Raw genomic sequence first — 19,933 nt, 5'->3', positions numbered from 1 at the left:
ATTGTTTAGCTACGTTTTTGCAAATACAAGTGGCTAGGCTTGCAGTCAAGTGTAATTAATCACTACACACTGGTGGATTAGCCAATGGTGTAAATTGTTGCACAATGCAAGCAAATTCTACATTTCCATTAAAGATAATATTTTTAATACTGTACTGTAGCAGGTAATACGCAAGATAATGTAAAGAATGGTTATCAAGTACAATGATGTAATATACTATTAAACTGTCAAAAAAAAAAAAAAAAAAACACTAAAAAACAATTCATAGTACACTAGACGTGATTATTTAAATTGGTAATAAAAAACATATGACTGACTGTTTTAGCTCTGTATAGATGTGACTTAAAGAGCTGAAGACAAGACCTAAAATTCCATTGCATTTTGGTTAGCTGCATCTAAAATGCACAACAGACTTAAGTGTGTGATAATATAAATATGTGATTAAAAATAACCACAAGATTTAAGATAAAAATTAGAGTCTTTGGAAAAGTGGGGGTTATTGAAAACATTAAATTTAAACATTGCTAAATGTATGTACTTCTAGATGTAGACCTAACAAATTATTGCCCTTTTTTGATAAACATTCCCTGCCTCAAGATGGCGTCCCAGGTACCAGAATGGGCCTCTCAGAGCTACATTTCCCATCATCCTCCTGCTCACTGGTAAATCCATGTTACATATATGAGCAAGAGGATGATGGGAAATGTAGTTTTGAGAGGCCCATTCTGGTGCCTGGGACACTATCTTGAGGCAGGGAATGCAATTTAAAAGTTTAAAAAAGTGGTCAAAATGTAAAAAAAAAAATAAATACACACCTTACATAAACAGTTGTAGCAACATATGGGAATATGTAACACAATAAAATAAAGGTCATTATGTGCTCTTTAAGTAATAAGGTTAGCAAGACTACAGTAAAAACTATAAAGAACAAACACCCGACCCAACCATATTGCAAAAGGCTTTGTAGCTAGCTATACATCACAGAATGTTAACCATATAAAGACAACTCTTGATTCAGTCATTTTAACAGTTTCCATTTATTTTAATATAAAACTTACATCCACTTTTACAACAAAGGTAATTAATATCAAAATACTTTCTATTAACTGGGTGATAATTAACAGGAATACACTAATGATCTGTTTAAGGTTAAGATGGGTAATACAATAATAACATCTTTGCAAGTGTTCTCTGTGTATCATAGCGCATCACTGGACTCTCTTGTTTTCACCCGTATCCACCACACACCTGTTTCTGCTGCCTCTGATTGAGGATTACTACGGATTCATCTTCCCTGCAGGTGTGAGCGGCAGCGTGTGCGCCAATAGTGTAAGAACATTGGGAAAGGACACTAATTGTTCTGGGGAGCTTCTGTGTTATGTTATTTTGTTAGTTGTCTATTTTAAATGTTTATAATTCTTTATTTGCTTTTATATGTCTGCTGTGTCTCCATGTCCTTATTTTTCTTTTTCCTTCTTATACTATCAAGATGGCCGTCGCTGTAGCAACGTGTGTATGTGAATGTTAGTTTTATTTAATGATATTGAAAAAAATAAAAATAAATAAAAGTATACAATTGGGATAAGAGTGATTTAATTTTATCTAAATATATGTATTTTTGTATAGTATATAGTCATTATAGAATTGTCCAGGTGTGGATGCTTCTGTTCCCAGATTGGGTGTGTGATGACATTGTCTTTTGGAATTACAAAAAAAGGTCTTTAACAGGCTGGATAAAACTGCATTAGCCCTAATGTTACTGTACTTCCGTTTTTATCCTCAGAATTTATGGATAAAAAGACAAAAATCACATTTTAAGCTAACAGCACATCAGATCTGTCTGTCATTAACAATCCACCATACGTAAATACTGTACGTAAAAAAAGTTAACTATTGAACACAAACGTATTTGTACAATCAGTACAAAGACCACTGTTTTAAACTATCTCAATACATCACTTAGTGTGCAATGGATTTAAATCTTAAACCATCCTGGATGAAGCAAAGCGGATAAGGAAAACCAACAAAGGTCAGAGTTTTACTGCATGGAACATGGACTTTTTATATCCTTGGTCGACAGTTTATTTATGATTCTCTGCAGTAGTATAGTCACTAGCATACTAGGCAACTAGCTTAGTGCACATTTATTGATGGATTGTATCGTTATAAAAAGACTTAACACATGGAGGTCCGTGGCTTTGATGTGCACTAATACATAATACCAGGGCGGTATGCAATATGATAGTCCTTATACTTGACATAGACAGCACCTCCTAGCTGTTGAGCACTCTAATCAATAAATTGCCTATGGCAGATCTAGGAGATGTCAGGTACCAACACAGGTAATTCAGTGAACAAAGTGCACTGGGCTTCCTTTAGCTTTTATTTTCCTTGTTATGAATTCAGACAAAGTAAAATCACAATATGATGTTCACATGTTCTTTGAAAAATTAAGAATTCATAATATTTACAGTGCATGTTATAGTAACAAGTGAAAATACATAGAATGTACCAATTTCCAAAATTAAAGCTTGGAAGAAGTCAAATGGGTTATCATGGCAACAATGAGTCAGCTGGGCTTCCTCCTGACAAATCCCCTTTTACCAAGTAACTAACTCTTACTGATCAGAAACTACAGTTTGTACATCACACCTTACGAAACATATTAACGTTTTTTTCTTCTTTTTTTTCTATTACTGTATACCAACGCAATAAACCCTGTCTTCAACGAATCCAATTGCTTTTGAAATATTACCAGAAGAATGAATTTCCATCCATATAACACACAAAAAATGACTGACAAGCAAATTGCAGCTTACATTTTTACATGTATATGCAATGCCTGAAAATACATTACTGTTTCTATTGTTCAGAAGGGTAGACTATTATGTTCCCTGAGTAGTTCTACTGTCACATCAACACTCTTCAAATGTCAGAGGGGAAGAAAAAAAAGGAAATATAAAAACTTCAGCAAAACATTAACATAGTTCAATTTTTCACAAGGTAGAGTTCAGGAAATCCAACAGCTCAGCACGGTTTTTATCCCTCTAAAAGGACAGAGAAATAGTACATTTTAGACAACCTTTACAATCTACAGAGGAAATCAATGTTAATGCAATCGTTATCAGGGATTCAAAACTGTGCCAGTTTATCAATCGAGAACAGGGCTGTGGTCTCTTAAACATTCAACGTCCAGACATGATCAGCATTTTCAGAAAGACAGTCTTTGAAAATATGCACATTTTAAACAAAATGTATTTGGTACTTTCTCACTCGAACCTTGTTGATAATCCCACTTATTTGTTCTCCAAAGTAGTTTTAGTTGTATGCCCACTCACCCTAGAAACCTACCTGCCACTTTAAGACAAATACAGACCTCTGCTACTACTGATTTTATTTTATGAATAAAAATAACTTGAAGCTCTGTTAAAGCTCAGTAATCAATAGAGTAAACACAAGGTAAATGTGTAAAATTAGGGACAGCAACTTCAAAGATGAATGATTTAAAACAGTGGACATGTATTCACTCTAACCAAGACAACCATAACCTTGTTTAGAACAACTGTAATCTAAGGAGGTATATCTGAAGAACTATCATGAGGCACAGAACTTTTGTTGTAACCCCTTCATAGTTTCCAAGATGTTTAACTGTACAATAACACATACTACACAAAACGTGTGTTTTGTATTTCTATTTCACATTCACCTGCTTGTCCTTTTTTGATTTCTTAACCTTCATTTTAATCTTCTTTCCAGTGATCATGCTGTACTTGTCACCCTTCTTCTTCTCGTTCAAAAACTGAAAATTAGAACAGATCACAGCCACAATGACTGCTATGTTTAAAATCTAGGCAAGTTTACTACTTTGGTTGCATGTCCACTTTAAATGAAATTATATATGTTTAAGAAACACATATGTATGTATTTCTGTTGCCTAGATCAGGGGTTCCCCAACTTTCTTGGCTCAAGCCCCCCCCCCCATAATATCAGGCTTTGGACCCACGCCCAACGAATCCACAGAAACAGGGTACCTTATTTTCACTGCAAACAACAGTAGAAAGTATGAAAGAAAATTAATAGAGTAATACTCGGTGTAATATTTTGGAAACTGTGATTTTGATGCCTTTAGTGAGAGAAGTTGTTTGTTTGTACGTACAACTGCTTTAGCTATGTTCAGTGTCAATTCTCGGACGTTTGAGAAACCGCTCCACAATTACTGTGCTCAGTGGTACACTGAATGACTGCACATTGACCATAAACATGTCTGGAAAGCTAATCGGGAGTGGTATGGTTTATTTTATTTATGTAGGGGGACGAAAACATATCAAGAACTACAGAAAAATAGAAATTTTCAGAAATCCTGCATTATTTATTTTTTTTTATTATTAAGAAAGACATGTTATAATTATGAAGTGCATTATTTGCACTGCCCTGTTCATTAACTCTCACAGGACTTTGAAACGTTGATAATGACGCTATGTAGAACTTCAGAGTTACGAAACAGCTTGGGAATGGCGGTTGTTCAGAAGTCTCAAATGTCAATAACTCTGAAAAATGAGGTTTCAATGGTTTTAATAATTGTTTACACCTGCTGTCTATAGCCTGAACCTGGTTAATAATACAAGGATGCACAGTAATGCAATACACATTGTTATGGACTGAAAGCCTTTAAAACCATATAATTATTTTTTTAAATAAATACGTAACACTTCAAAACAACATTTATTAAACACAGAACTGTTAAATTTTTTTTTTTTTTGTTTTTTTTTTTTTTTTTTTTTTTTTTTTTTTTTTTTTTTTTCTTTTTTTTTTTTTTTTTTTGTTTTTTTTTGTTTTTTTTTTTTTTTTTTAATAATACAAATCAGTTTTGTGGGTTTTTATTTTTTGCTTTAACTTATAAGTTAATCATGTTTATGTATGTGGAGTACATTTGCACCTTCCATGTGAGCTCAGTTATTCCCACTGACGGAGGGGAATATATAGTTGTCCTCTAATAATCACCCTCTTCGTTTTACCGTATAACCGTATTCTGTTAGCACAGGCATGAACTGATGTCATGGTTACGTTCAAAATACCACAACGCACCTTACAGCGTTGTTTATGTAAATTAACTGATCCGCAGTATATAAAATAGCACTGCAACTTTAACTGTACTTCAGATGGAGTCACAGCATACTTTATTGTCAACAGAAGCGGACTATAAATACCTTTGAAATCTGAACAGGCCCCGAACTGTCACGCTTGACTTTCCTTTCCTTCTTTTTCTTGTGTTTCTTCTCTTTTTTTACTTTCTGAATACAGAGCACAGTAAGTGGAAAACGGACAATACATAAATACATACACACAAACAATACAATACTCTATAGGCACCAACCTGCATGAATTTAAGAATCTGAATGCAGTGCATTAATCACACTTGTAGTACATTATTGTTATTATTAGAGGAACTGTTTCTTGGCAACTGTAGCCCAGCTTTGCTAGCAAAAAGCTATTTCATAGTGTGTTTGTTTCATAATCAAGAATCGTGAATATCGCTGCACTACAGATTACAATTAAAGTTCTACGAGAACTTGGAAACAGAATTACTAAAAAAGAAAAGGAACAAAAGCTTACCTTTTTGTGATGCTTTTCCTTCTTTCTTTTCTTTGTTTTAGACTTGCTATGTGAGTCTGAATAAAAACAAACTCAACATTAAAAACAAAGGAAGAACACATTCCCAAGATTCCTTCCTTGATTTTTCAGAGTTCTCCCCAGGCCTTTTCAGCCGGACGGGCAAGCATGGCTCAGTGGCTGTCGCTGCCCAGCTAAACCCCCCCCCCTCCACCCCTGAGCTGCCCGTCTTGCAGATGCTACTGTGCCTTTAACGATAAGGATTAATTGTGCTACTAGCAGACTAGACCTCTTGTATGTGCTGGGAGAAAAAATAAATCTTCGAACCATATGACAGCTGTATTCCTGTGTTACGTCTTGATGCCACATTTAACCAATCAGAGAGTTGGTTTGGGTTTTCCATTTTAAGCACTTGGAGAAGCTGAAACATTAAAATGACTGCTAAAAAAAATATTGATTATTTTCGAAGCAAAAATAGTGACAAGGAATGTGAAAATTACCAAACAGAAAAGGATGATGAAAAAGAAATGTATAAAATGAAAAAGAGCAACCCAATACAGTCAACGAAGAGCATCTTTTAGAAAGTGGACAGGACAACATACACATTATTTAATGATGTGTAACCCAAAGTTAAGTGGTTGAAAAATAACAGTAACAGATGCAAGGTCAAGTTGTAAAAACAAACACAGTTTATTTATTAAACTATATATATATCATATATCAAAAGTACCGATTTATTCAGTAAGATAATAGCACTATTGGGCAGATTACCTTGCTTTAAACTGGTGACAATGCCGTGCAGCAATGATTACATGCATAATAATAATAATAATAATAATAATAATAATAATAAATAATAATAAAAAATACAAACACAATTAAATGTATACAATAAATACCGTATTACTTCAATTTGGTGCCGCAGCATTTATTTTAAATTTATCAAAATGACTATGATGCTTGAACAAGGGCGGCAGTTATACGAGGGAGAACTTTATTGATAATACTACGATTTTCAAACGCTGCAATATTTTATTACATGATTTATGACATTTTAGAAGTATCACGGTTGCTTATTTTCAGTAATATGGTAGCCTACTTATATGTAACTGCGTGTGTGGCTAACCTACAGTGACTACAGTACATTTATCAGTGACAGTTGGGAGTGGGAGGTGGGAGTTGGAAGGTCAAGGGAGTACTGTACCAGCGAATCAGGAGTGTGTATTGGTTGTTAAGGAGCGTGGCAATGCTGGTGTGGCAGTTAAGTCCAAGAGTGTGACACACATTTTTCTGCACCAAAAATTACCTAAAATACATAATACAATATATCTAATCTATATTATTTTTTTCTCACTGTAACTTGCTTGTTTGTAACACCAAAACCACCTATAAGAATATCAGAAGGTCTGCTGTTCTGTTTGTAGTTTATCTTGGATTTTCTTTCAGAACTGTACTACTATAAAATAAAATGTGCTTACTATGTGTGTGTGTGTATACATTAGTTTGTAATTTAAGTGCTAGATTGAGGCTCCCGTCTCTGTACATAGTCAGTTGCGCATTTATTTGTTTACTGTGTGTGTGTGTTTTTTTAGTAGGGGGAGAAAAAAATACCTTAATGTTTGTTTACTGATAGCAGCGTTTATTCGAGGGCGGCCTCTATTATAAAGCTGATCTCTGACTGCGGCGTCAATACGAGGGCGTCTTTAATTCGAAGGCTGCGCCAAATTGAAGTAATACAGTATGTTAAATAATACACAAATAAATTACAAACATATAAAATACACCAAACTCAAGTGACAAAAACAGTAACAATCGCCTCCTTCTCACTATATATATATATATATATATATATATATATATATATATATATATATATATATATATATATATATATATATATATATTTACTGCATAGTGTTTACTTTTTTTTTTTAAACAGCGAAGGGCTTCCTAATGTACGTATGTATGTATGTACAGTACTATGCAAACTTTTTGGCAGGTGTGAAAAAATGCTGTAAAGTAAGAATGCTTTCAAAAATAGACATGTTAATAGTTTATATTTATCAATTAACAAAATGCAAAGTGAGTGAACAGAAGAAAAATCAATATTTGGTGTGACCACCCTTTGCTTTCAAAACAGCATCAATTCTTCTAGGTACACTTGCACACAGTTTTTGAAGGAACTTGGCAGGTAGGTTGGCCCAAACATCTTGGAGAACTAACCACAGTTCTTCTGTGGATTTAGTAGGCCTCAGTTGCTTCTCTCTCTTCATGTAATCCCAGACAGACTCAATGATGTTGAGATCAGGGCTCTGTGTGGGCCATACCATCACTTCCAGGACTCCTTGTTCTTCTTTACGCTGAAGATAGTTCTTAATGATTTTGCTGTATGTTTGGGGTCGTTGTCATGCTGCAGAATAAATTTGGGGCCAATCAGATGCCTCCCTGATGGTACTGCATGATGGACAGGTATCTGCCTGTACTTCTCAGCATTGAGGAGACCATTAATTCTGACCAAATCCCCAACTCCATTTGCAGAAATGCAGCCCCAAACTTGCAAGGAACCTCCACCATGCTTCACTGTTGCCTGCAGACACTCATTCATGTACTGCTCTCCAGCCCTTCGGCGAACAAACTGCCTTCTGTTACAGCCAAATATTTCAAATTTTGACTCATCTGTCCAGAGCACCTGCTGGCATTTTTCTGCACCCCAGTTCCTGTGTTTTCATGCATAGTTGAGTCGCTTGGCCTTGTTTCCATGTCTGAGGTATGGCTTTTTGGTCGCAAGTCTTCCATGAAGGCCACTTCTGACCAGACTTCTCTGGACGGTAGATGGGTGTACCAGGGTCCCACTGTTTTCTGCCAATTCTGAGCTGATGGCATTGCTGGACATCTTCCGATTGCGAAGGGAAGTAAGCATGATGTGTTTTTCATCTGCTGCAGTAAGTTTCCTTGGCCGACCACTGCGTCTACGGTCCTCAACGTTGCCCGTTTCTTTGTGCTTCTTCAAAAGAGCTTGGACAGCACATCTGGAAACCCCTGTCTGCCTTGAAATTTCTGCCTGGGAGAGACCTTGCTGATGTAGTATAACTACCTTGTGTCTTGTTGCTGTGCTCAGTCTTGCCATGGTGTATGACTTTTGACAGTAAACTGTCTTCAGCAACCTCACCTAGTTAGCTGAGTTTGGCTGTTCCTCACCCAGTTTTATTCCTCCTACACAGCTGTTTCTGTTTCAGTTAATGATTGTGTTTCAACCTACATACTGAATTGATGATCATTAGCACCTGTTTGGTATAATTGTTTAATCATACACCTGACTATAAGCCTACAAAATCCCTGATTTTGTACAAGTGTACCTAGAAGAACTGATGCTGTTTTGAAGGCAAAGGGTGGACACCAAATATGGATTTGATGTAGATTTTTCTTCTGTTCACTCACTTTGCATTTTGTTAATTGATAAACATAAACTATTAACATGTCTATTTTTTAAAGCATTCTTACTTTACAGCATTTCTTCACACCTGCCTAAAACTTTTGCACAGTATTGTATGTATGTATAGAAAAGTACAGCCTCTGTTTCTACACAGCTCCAAATCTCCGTTGACGGTGAGATATTTTGGTTTTCCTCAATCAAATTTAAAGCTTTTTCAGCACTCTTCTTTTAATGAAAATCATCAGCAACTTTTTTCTTTGTAATTTAAAGTTCCAGAAAACTTGCTGAATAAAACAAATCTGTTTTGACAAGCCATTTCTAACTGTATGTTTTTTCTTTAAAAAAAAATTAAAAAATGTTTTCCTTTGCAACCCTGCCATTGTGTATTTACCTAAATTGTTCACTGTGCCTTAAAACTGATTACCGAATTATTGATCTTGCCCAACCTGATGCTATATTAGGTGAGGCAGTAGACAATAGCTGATTCTTTTTTGTGAGTTTGTAAGTTGCCAGGTGAGCTGGATTGCAAAGACATATGGAAATATCCCAATGGCCAAATATCCACATTAAAGTAAACAAAAACAAAAAATCCAAGTGAGATTTAAAGAATGAATTGATATATTTTGGCTACTACTTCTGCAATGCATACCTTCAGACTCCTTCACCTATTCTCTATGTGTAGCCTCAAGTATACACATCAATTCATCAGTTCTCAGAAGTATCTAACTTGGCTTTATGTCATTGTAAAAAGTCTTGCTTAAAGTACTGGCACTCACCACTGCTGCTTGATCTGCTTGTATTGCTTGAGGATGAAGATCTTGATGAAGACGAGGAACTAGAAGACCTGGAAGATGAGGGAGACGATGTGGAAGAAGATCTGCTTCTACTACGTCTTCTCTTCCTTTTCTCTTTGCCTTTAAAGTGAAAGTAAGAATCAATAGCAGCAAATGTTATTCTTTTTCGCAAGCTTACGTTGTGTCATAATATGGGCACCAAAAGTTGCAGATGTCAGACTAAAGACAAAAGGCAGTTCCAAGATTATTGTGCTAATGGATCTATCCTAACATCCAGACGCTTGATCATCAAAAAGTATTAGGCTGGCCAGTAGTTTAGACTTCCCGACAAATCCAACGTAACAAACGTTACATTTTGTTTGGCGGTTCCAGCAGAGGAGCAGCTACTTGTATACCCATGGAGGGGTCCTCTTCTACGGAGCGCAGAGCTTTGGGAGGGGCGCACACAGAGTGATGAGGGAGGAAGGGGACACTCGCCTAACCAGATTAGCCAAATCAACCTTAGCAATCAATGGGGAGTTACAGATGTCACAGCTAGTTTGTCCTTACATATATTATAATGAAGTTTAGACTCACATCTGCAAGGATTTTAGGAAGAGTTCACCAAATGCAAAACTGCACTAATCAATTGCTGGAGATGTAATGGACCAGAAGCTAACCCTTACATACATGTTTGTCACTTACTGTGCTAAGGTTTAATCTTTTTGGAAAAAAATAATTAAGATCATAGAAATAAGAAAAACTTAATTACTGGTGAAACACATAATATGTTATCTCTGTAACCGTTTACAGTAATAATAGCTTACATTTTCTTTATGGTCCTAGAAAAATGCCTACCATAATCAATTAGTTTTAAAAGTTCAATAAAAATAAAAACTAGTAAACATGTAATACTTGACACCCCTAGCAATAAGTGGCTTTGGGGTTAAATTTAGCAGCTGTAGCAAACTCTGATATTATAATAATATTCTGACTGATTCACATAACACAAACATGGATATGGATCACTTTTATCATGGTGTGTTTATGCTCATGCATTAATAACCCTGTGGATCACAAATGTGTAGCATAGTTCACCTAAAGAAACGATTTTTCTTGGATAGGAACAGATTAATTTAAGAGTATTAGAACATACATTACAAATTACTTTGGGCAACATTATATATAACATGACCAGATGGCTGTGTTCAGTGGGACAGTTTAGGCTTTTCAACCCAATGCATTGTGGTAAGCGTAGTCCTGCTTCTCTTATAGGAAAGAACGGTACCTGAGGCAGGTAAAACGTACCAGAATGCAATGGGTTGTGAGTTGAAAAGTCTGAACTGTCCCGCTGAACACAGAGCCACATGGTCACCTTAATTATGTACACTTCAACCTTCACAGTCCTAACTTAAGTAGGCATAGTGCGGATGTAAATCATTTTTTGGTGTGTGTGTGTGTGTGTGTATATATATATATATATATATATATATATATATATATATATATATATATATATATATATATCTCTCTGGAAAACATTGAGACCACTGCAAAATTATCAGTTTCTCTGGTTTTACTATTTATAGGTATGTGATTGGGTAAAATGAACATTTTTGTTTTATTCTATAAACTACTGACAACATTTCTCCCAAATTTCAAATAAAAATATTGTCATTTAGAGCATTTATTTGCAGAAAATGACAACTGGTCAAAATAACAAAAAAGATGCAGTGTTGTCAGACCTCGAATAATGCAAAGAAAATAAGTTCAGATTCATTTTTAAACAACACAATACTAATGTTTTAACTTAGGAAGAGTTCAGAAATCAATATTTGGTGGAATAACCCTGATTTTCAATCACAGCTTTCATGCGTCTTGGCATGCTCTCCACCAGTTTTTCACATTGATGTTGGGTGACTTTATGCCACTCCTGGTGCAAAAATTCAAACAACTTGGCTTTGTTTGATGGCTTGTGACCATCCATCTTCCTCTTGATCACATTCCAGAGGTTTTCAATGGGGTTCAGGTCTGGAGATTGGGCTGGCCATGACAGGGTCTTGATCTGGTGGTCCTCCATCCACACCTTGATTGACCTGGCTGTGTGGCATGGAGCATTGTCCTGCTGGAAAAACCAATCCTCAGAGTTGGGGAACATCGTCAGAGCAGAAGGAAGCAAGTTTTCTTCCAGGACAACCTTGTACTTGGCTTGATTCACGCGTCCTTCACAAAGACAAATCTGCCCGATTCCAGTCTTGCTGAAGCACCCCCAGATCATCACCGATCCTCCACCACATTTCACAGTGGGTGCGAGACACTGTGGCTTGTAGGCCTCTCCAGGTCTCCGTCTAACCATTAGACGACCAGGTGTTGGGCAAAGCTGAAAATTGGACTCATCAGAGAAGATGACCTTACTCCAGTCCTCTACGGTCCAATCTTTATGGTCTTTTGCAAATCAGCCTGGCTCTTCTTTGATTCTCATTGATGAAGGGCTTTTTTCTAGCTTTGCACGACTTCAGCCCTGCCCCTAGGAGCCTGTTTCGAACCGTCGACGCCGTGCACTTCACCCCAGCTGCCGTTTGCCATTCTTTTTGTAGGGCACTTGATGTCATCCTACGGTTGCTGAGTGACATTCGAATGAGTTGGCGGTCATTCCGGTCAGTGGAGTGTCGTTTTCGCCCTCTGCCGGTCTGTAGGTTTGTTGATCCCAATGTGTGCTGCTTGACCTTGTTCTTATGAACCGCCGTCTTTGAAATTTTAAGGATGGAAGCAACCCGACGCTCACTGTATCCCTCTGCCAGTAAAGCCAGAATTGAACCCTTCTTTTCCTCACTCAAAACTTTCCTTTTCAACTCTTTGGGCATGGTCAGTAGTTATTTTTTTATTTCAATTACTTTTGAGGTACTACTAGCACTGTTTCGCCATCCAGCTGGTCCTATTGCAAGATGATAGTGATGACCACAGGAGTGTTTTTTATACTTTTCCTTGTTAAATAAGATTTGGTTCAGGTGATCCCCTAATCAGTACCTCATTCAGTAGAATGAGGTCTGCCTGTGTTGGAATTCAACAGACACTGGAATGGAATGGCTGCCATACATGTAGAGATGCTGATTTAAGACAAATTTGCAGTGGTCTCTTAATTTTTTCCAGAGCTGTGTGTGTGTGTGTGTATATATATATATATATATATAATGTGTGTGTGACTGGAAAATGCTCTGAGGTGAGGTCAGGCCAGAAGCCAGAAGAATAACAAACCAGGTAACTGCAGGTCAAAGAAAGAGACGCGTGGTGCGCCTTTTTATTTTTAACACAAAAATAAATCAAATATTTGAACAAAAATAAACTCTGCTCACATGTAGAGATGCTGATTTAAGAAAAATTTGCAGTGGTCTCTTAATTTTTTCCAGAGCTATATATATATATATATAAATTCTGATTTAGTACTGCACACATCCTTACCTCTGCCTCCTACCGTCTTCTCCTCTGCAACGTTTGGAGTGTGACTTCTCCCTTTGCGGCAGTCATCCATGGCTGAAAGAAAACAGAGCACAATAATGCAGTAGTTTGGAATAGGAACGGAGTGGAAACACATTTCATTTCCAATTGGTTGTAAGCTCACCATGATCAGTACCCCATTTAACAGAGAAGTGTGCATTACAGATGGCAGGGGATTCTTTTGCTTCCACCCTTAAGTCTAAAAGCACGACCATACTCCAGTTTAAAGCAAATAAAGTCAGTGTAGTTTTATAAAATGTTCCATTTTGACGCTAGGCATAATATAGATTGGCAGACATTACTAAGAAAACTATATACTTATTGGACATACAAAGGCTTCCACTGCACTTTCTCCGCTAATAATGACGGGGAAAAAACACTTCCGGTTAAATACATACACTGTAATGAACTCCTCTGCCTTATTATTTTAATCAGTACAAACAAACGCTTGATTTTCGCGCAAAGCGTTTACAGCAAACATACTGAGCTAGTATATCTGATTCGCTTTAGCTCTTACCTCTAATATATAAACAGACAGCCTTTCAGTTTTAAACATCTGCTAAATCCGGCAGATGTAAACTTTATTTACATTTATATTACAATGTGTTAGGAGGAATCAGTCGATCAACTGTTACAGTAGCTACACATAACTTCTACCGTTGGACACGAACACACTGCCATTTTTTCTATCCCACAATGCTTTGCTCTCTTAAGGGGGACTTTTTGATTTGAATATTTAAGGAGGAATAGCCGCACATTTGCTAGTGTCGTGACTAGCAACCATGTTACATTTCACAATAAAATACAATTGTTCTGTGGCTGTTTACTACATTAATTCATAGTTCCGTATTCTGCGTATGCTACACTATTTTATAAAGTCCAACTTGTTTGCATTCAGTTTGATTACATTACATAATAATAATAATAATAATAATAATAATAATATATAATAATAATAATAATAATAATAATAATAATTAGAGGGCCTCTGCTTTTAAAATATATTGTAGCAACCTGGGCACCGTTCTGTGTCTGCTGGACTTGCATGTTGTCCTGTTTGTTTGTCTTGTCTGTCTTGTCCTGTGGATGGTTCCAGTTGGTCAGTTCGGGTGGAGTGTGTGGGAGCAGCACAGGGGAGTGAGTATAAGTATTACCTGCCAGGGGGATTGGGTGTGGAGAGTGAAAGGTTCGAGTGCTGAGTGTTTGAATGAACTGAGCCATCAGAATTCTAGTGAGAGACAGCCAGAGAAATTGGGCCTGTGTGTGACTGGGAGAAACTGAAGTCGAGCTTAAGAAAGTGCAAGTGACGGTCAGTAGGTGAATGAAGGAATAGGGTCTTTTTATTGGTTTTGTGGTGTGGTTTTTGCCTAAGCAGGGACTGTGTTATTATTATTATTATTATTATTATTATTATTATTATTATTATTATTATTATTATTATTATTATTATTAATACCTGGTAATGCTCTCCGTTTGCTGTTTCATCATCAAAAGGGCATGGGTCATTACAATATGTTACAAGTAAGAAGCCAGTGATTTTAGACACACAACTTGTTAGTTTTTTTTAGAACTGCAGCCTTTTGAAATGGAGTAGTCTACTTTTGCCTAAAATACAGACAGAATACAAAATATAGATTTAAATAAACAATCTGACAAATAGTTTAATAACGTGTATGTGTGTACGATTCCTGCAATCACAAGTTCATTGTATCTGTCCAATGAATTGGTAAAATGTTATATGCAAATGATACATTCTGCACCTACGTTAAAAAGTAAATCTATTGAATAAAAATGTATATAAAGCCCCTCTGCCATGGTCAGGCTCTCGGCTTGCATTAAAGACATCAAGGCCTGGATGTCTGCCAATTTTCTTCAACTGAACACTAGCAAATCTGATCTCCTTCTAGTAGGATCTAAAACTCAACTTAAGAATCTCAATATAGCTGCCCTGAACCTCGGAAACTGTCTGCTGCTGCCTTCCCACACAGTACGAAGCCTTGGTGTACTTCTTGACAGCAACCTCTCCTTTGATGCCCACATCTCCTCCATGGATAAATCTTCATTCTACCATCTTTAAAACCTCTCCAAAGTCCATCCCTAACTTTCCCTCCCAGATGCAGAGATACTTTGTCATGCATTTGTCTCCTCTCGACTCGACTACTGCAACTCTATATGGTGGTCTCCCGGCACGCACCATAAACCGACTGTCACTTCCAGGATCCTTACCAGATGTAAAAAAACGTGATCACATCACCCCCTGTCTTGCCCAGCTACATTGGCTACCTGTAAAGTTATTTTCAAAACTCTCCTGCTCACCTACAGTGGCCTTCATCACACAGGTCCTGAGTACCTCCTCAACCTGCTGAACCGTTATGTCCCTCCCCGGCTCTGGCTTGATTATTATTCCCAAGCAAAAGTGCACCATACTTGGATAATGCTGGTTTAGCTTCATGACTCTTTGAAACTCTCTCCCAGCTTTGGTGAGTGATGCTCCCACCATCGTTCGCTTTAAATCAGCTCTGAAGACCGACCTGTTCACTTTTGCTTTCCATGCTGTTTAAGCCTGGTATCTGCTATTAGCTGATGTATTGCTACTACTATCTCACATATTAAGTTACTATCATGTATTATGCACTTTCCACTGTATTTGATGTACTATTTCATATACTATGCTCTTTCCACTGTATTTAATATATTATGCTTTTTTTTTGCTGTATCGTGTATGCATTTCTCTGTATTTAATGTATTATGCATAGTTTTTTACTGTATCATGTATTATGCATTTCTCTGTATTTAAAGTATTATGGATTTTCTTGTTGTTACTGCATCTTGTAAAGTGCTTTGTGATGGTGGTCCATTATGAAAGGCGCTATATGAAATAAAGATTGATTGATTGATAAATAGTAAGAATGGTATTGGACTCTGCTATCAAATGTTTCAGAAATATCCTTCACAGGGCCATAGCCAGCCATGAAAAATGACAAGGCACTTGCCCGTGCTTCCCTCCAACCCCTAATGTTTTTGTAACTGAAGAAAAAAGATAAGAGGTCAATATTGTATTGTAGCGACCTGGTCAATTCAGGCTGCCAGGACTTTTGTTTAGTCTTGTTTGTTGCCTTGTTTCGTCTGGTCCTGTGCCTTCACGTTATCTGTATTGTTCAGAGGGAGGGACCATACCACTAGTTTCGGTAGTGTAGGTGAGCGTGTGTGTGTGTGAGCCACCGTTGTATGCGCACCATGTCATCTAGAGCCCTTGCTCTGCCCACCCCCATGAGAGTAGTGTCTGTTCTCTTGTGTGTGTTGGGACTGACAGAGAGCTGGAGCCGGTGTGTGTGGGTGTGTGTGTGTGTGTGTGTGTGTGTGTGTGTGTGTGTGTGTGTGTGTGTGTGTGATAGAGTGAGCGAGAAAGTGAGCAAGTTTTAGGAGAAAGACAGAAGGAAAGATTTATTGTTTTGTGGTGTGGTCCTGACCAAAACACGGACCCTGTTTAGTTAATAAGGTAGTGTGTTAGCCCCGGAATTCCGTCTCCATCTCCTGCTTTGATCCTCAAGACCAGGGGTTGTTTCAATTTGTTGTTTATTTAAATACAAAAAGTTTAGTTAACAGTTTTTTTTCTGAATAACATACTGTTACAGAATTGAGTACCTGGGGTATTAAATTTGAAGGACCTAACATGCTACACTGCCCCCCCCCCCATAAAATACACTTGTCCTGAGTGTGTTAACATGATACCCCAAACTTTTGGTTTATTTCCCTTTTCCTTTAGTGATAGCTTCTCCTCCTAGGAAGTTGTGCAGCCACTGTTTACTCTTCTTCTTCTCCAACCTTCCCCCCCTTTTATCTTTTTCTTTTTGGAAGAGTGTTCAGCATATTTATTCATTTTTGTATTTAATCTGTTTATTTGACAGGGACATTGTACAATTTTTAACATAAATGAACATGTCATAGGATGCATTGTACCAAAATTTAGCTAAAAGCTAATTTCCATTGGTAGTCATTGGGCAGGTGAGAACAAAGATAAGCAAGCCAACAATCAACTGCAGAATATACTACACTCTGGGAGGTGGGGACCCTAACTCCTGACATCAGGGAAGAGGGTGGCGATGGACATCTGGTCGCAGAAAGGACAGCACCTGGGTGGCCTCTTGATCCTCTGCTGGCGGGCATGAACCCTGGGTTTCTCTTCAGTGACTGCCAGTAGCTCGGGCTCCTCACCTTCCTCAGGGGTTGTTTTGGCCACCGCTCTTCCTCGGTCTAGTGTTCCCTCACTTCCAAGTCAGTGTTCCACATGCGCTCCCTGTGGAGGCTACTTTCCTCCCTAGAATCATTATTGTCAGTCCTTGGGGAAGATAAGGCAGAATCCTGCAGGTCAAGAGAACTCCCCCTTTCCCCCGATCATTGGCATCAGTGTCCAAAACAAGCAGGCACCCAGGAATTCTGTACAGCTGGGCGGCAGAACATTATAGCCGGTAGTACTTTTAATAGAAAAATAAACTTGCCTTACCTTAAATATATAATACGACAAAGAATTTGAACAATGCTGTGTTTTTCGTTGACTATATCTGGTTGCGCTTTTTTATGTTCTTTTTTTTTATGTTTTCTGTTTCATTTCTATTTTTTATTATGGTAAATTACCGTCCTTATTTAGGCACTCTACGATTTGATTTGAGAAAGAAAGCATATTGGAGTTCGCAAAAAAAAGATAACCTTTTCACTTCCTTTTTAGCTTAATTATGGAGCTTATTGCTTCATTTAAATTGTTTTCTTTACAATAAGTTTTCAGGGCATTTTATTAATACACATCTATTTTTGTTTTTTGCTATTCTACCTTTTTTTAATGCAACTGTTCATTTTAACACAACAGTACTCACATATGTTTGGTCACCATCATAACTGCTGCATGAAGCCACAGTGCAATAATCCAGAACCTCTGCACTTCAGCATTTGTATGTCAGCATACAACAGCCGATATCCCATCACGCCTTTCTTTTTAAAGGTGTACAACCTTTATAAATGAACCCCCAATATCTCTCACAAGCATCTGGGTAATTTTTTTTGGTGCATATGTATAGCTATTATGTACATATCACCTTACAGTACAATAATACAACAAAAAATTGACAATGATGATACCCGAAAATAATCGTAATATTTTTTTAATAAAGTATCCGGTGCAAATATAGTATTATGTGGTGGATTGCACTGATTGGCGGCTTATTTTGACCCCCTGCATTCATTGTCACTATTATTTGCTTTGAAAATAACTGGCTATTTTTTTAGCAGTCATCTTTAACGTTTTAGCCTGTTGAAGTGTTTAACACAGAAAAACCGCCCCATCAACTCTCTGATTGGTTACTGTGGAAGGGTGGTGGGTAATTCACTGACACAGGAGACAGAACAGTTGTACTTGGAACACCACCCAGGTGCCCAGTTTTATTTTTACAACTTTTACGGTTTTACCCACAGAGGGCACTGTTGTCCGTGGGCTGCCTATCAACAATGATAAAAACAGCACCACGGAAATACCAAAGCTGGTAAGTGGAATAACTGCGGGCGCACTCGCAGGTGCTCAATAATATAGAAAACAGAAGGCGAAAAGAAAAAGGGAAAATAAAACAGTAATAAAACTACAAATAAAAGGTGCTGCACTCAGCAGCGTTATCCCGGTCACCGCTACACGCATGACCCGGATCACCGTCCTACTCTGTCGGCTCCCTGCCTGCTCTAAACAATAGTTTGGGGTCTGCCCAAGGGTTCCCCACTGTCACTCTCAGACTTGTTCGCTGTTCCCAGCTGGTCTCTCCGTCCTCGACCAGCGCTTCCGCACACACACAACGCGTCTACAAAGGCAGACCTGAGGAAACAGCAGAGCGTTATTTTATAGGACCAACAATCCCCCAAGACTCACCTCCCAGCCATTCAGAGAGGGGGGAAAGTCCACACACCCACTTTCCCACCTCCCCGTGTCACTGCCATGACTCACAGGCGGTTGTTGGACGACTGCCACCCTCTTTCTGCAGCCCTGTGGACACGCCAGCAGAGTCAGCACAGATCTCTCCCTGTTACAGTTACATTTTGTGTCAAGACGTAACACAGCTGTCATGTGGTTCCAAGATTTTTTTTTTCACCCATCAAGATGCAACTCATCTAGTCTGCTAGAAGCACAATCAATCCTTATTGTTAAAAGCACAGTAGCATCTGCAAGACGGGTGGATCAGGTTTTTTCAGCCGGGCAAAGTAGCTGAAAAGACCTGGGGGAACCCTGTGGGGTATTCTAGCACTGGGGCAGTAAACAGCTGTAGTTACTCATTTATGATCCAAAAGGCTTCCTTATACACTGATGACCATTGAAACAGCTGTCGTTTCTCCATTAAGCGGTAAAGGGGGCTGGCTACAAAATGCTGACTGTAAGAGATCAACCCTAGGAAACTGTGTAACTGACTAATGTTGCGAGGACAGGACCACTGAAAAACTGCTGTGACCTTCTCTGGGTCCATTGATATCCCAGGCCCACTCACAATGTGTCCTGAGAATGGAGTCTTTCACTGGAACAGCTGGCATTTTTTTGGCTGTAGTTTTAGGTTGGCTTGTTAAAGACGCCCCAGTATGATCCTCAGTCTTC

General features: G+C 37.9%; 1 protein-coding gene across 2 annotated transcripts; it reads right to left on the bottom strand.

Annotated features, from left to right (window-relative positions):
- Positions 1-806: 806 nt before the first annotated feature.
- Positions 807-13,998, bottom strand: LOC121317083 (protein FAM133-like). 2 transcript variants are annotated; one of them, XM_041252675.1, is made up of 7 exons: positions 13,436-13,803; positions 13,276-13,347; positions 9,820-9,957; positions 5,614-5,669; positions 5,208-5,291; positions 3,707-3,799; positions 807-3,047 (listed from the first exon to the last, which is right to left on the bottom strand). In XM_041252675.1, exons 1-7 carry the CDS (start codon positions 13,524-13,526, stop codon positions 2,997-2,999), a joined length of 585 nt encoding a protein of 194 aa, XP_041108609.1. In that variant the 5' UTR covers positions 13,527-13,803; the 3' UTR covers positions 807-2,996. The 2 variants fall into 2 exon arrangements, with proteins under 2 accessions (XP_041108609.1, XP_041108610.1); XM_041252676.1 differs by lacking the exon at positions 13,436-13,803 and adding an exon at positions 13,829-13,998 and having other exon boundaries at positions 808-3,047.
- Between the last annotated feature and the right edge of the window lie 5,935 nt (positions 13,999-19,933).

The sequence above is a fragment of the Polyodon spathula genome, chromosome 6 (genome assembly GCF_017654505.1).
Source record: "Polyodon spathula isolate WHYD16114869_AA chromosome 6, ASM1765450v1, whole genome shotgun sequence".
Classification (NCBI taxonomy): Eukaryota; Metazoa; Chordata; class Actinopteri; order Acipenseriformes; family Polyodontidae; genus Polyodon; species Polyodon spathula.
Note: the sequence above shows the minus strand (reverse complement) of the source record. Positions and strands in the feature narration are given on the sequence as shown.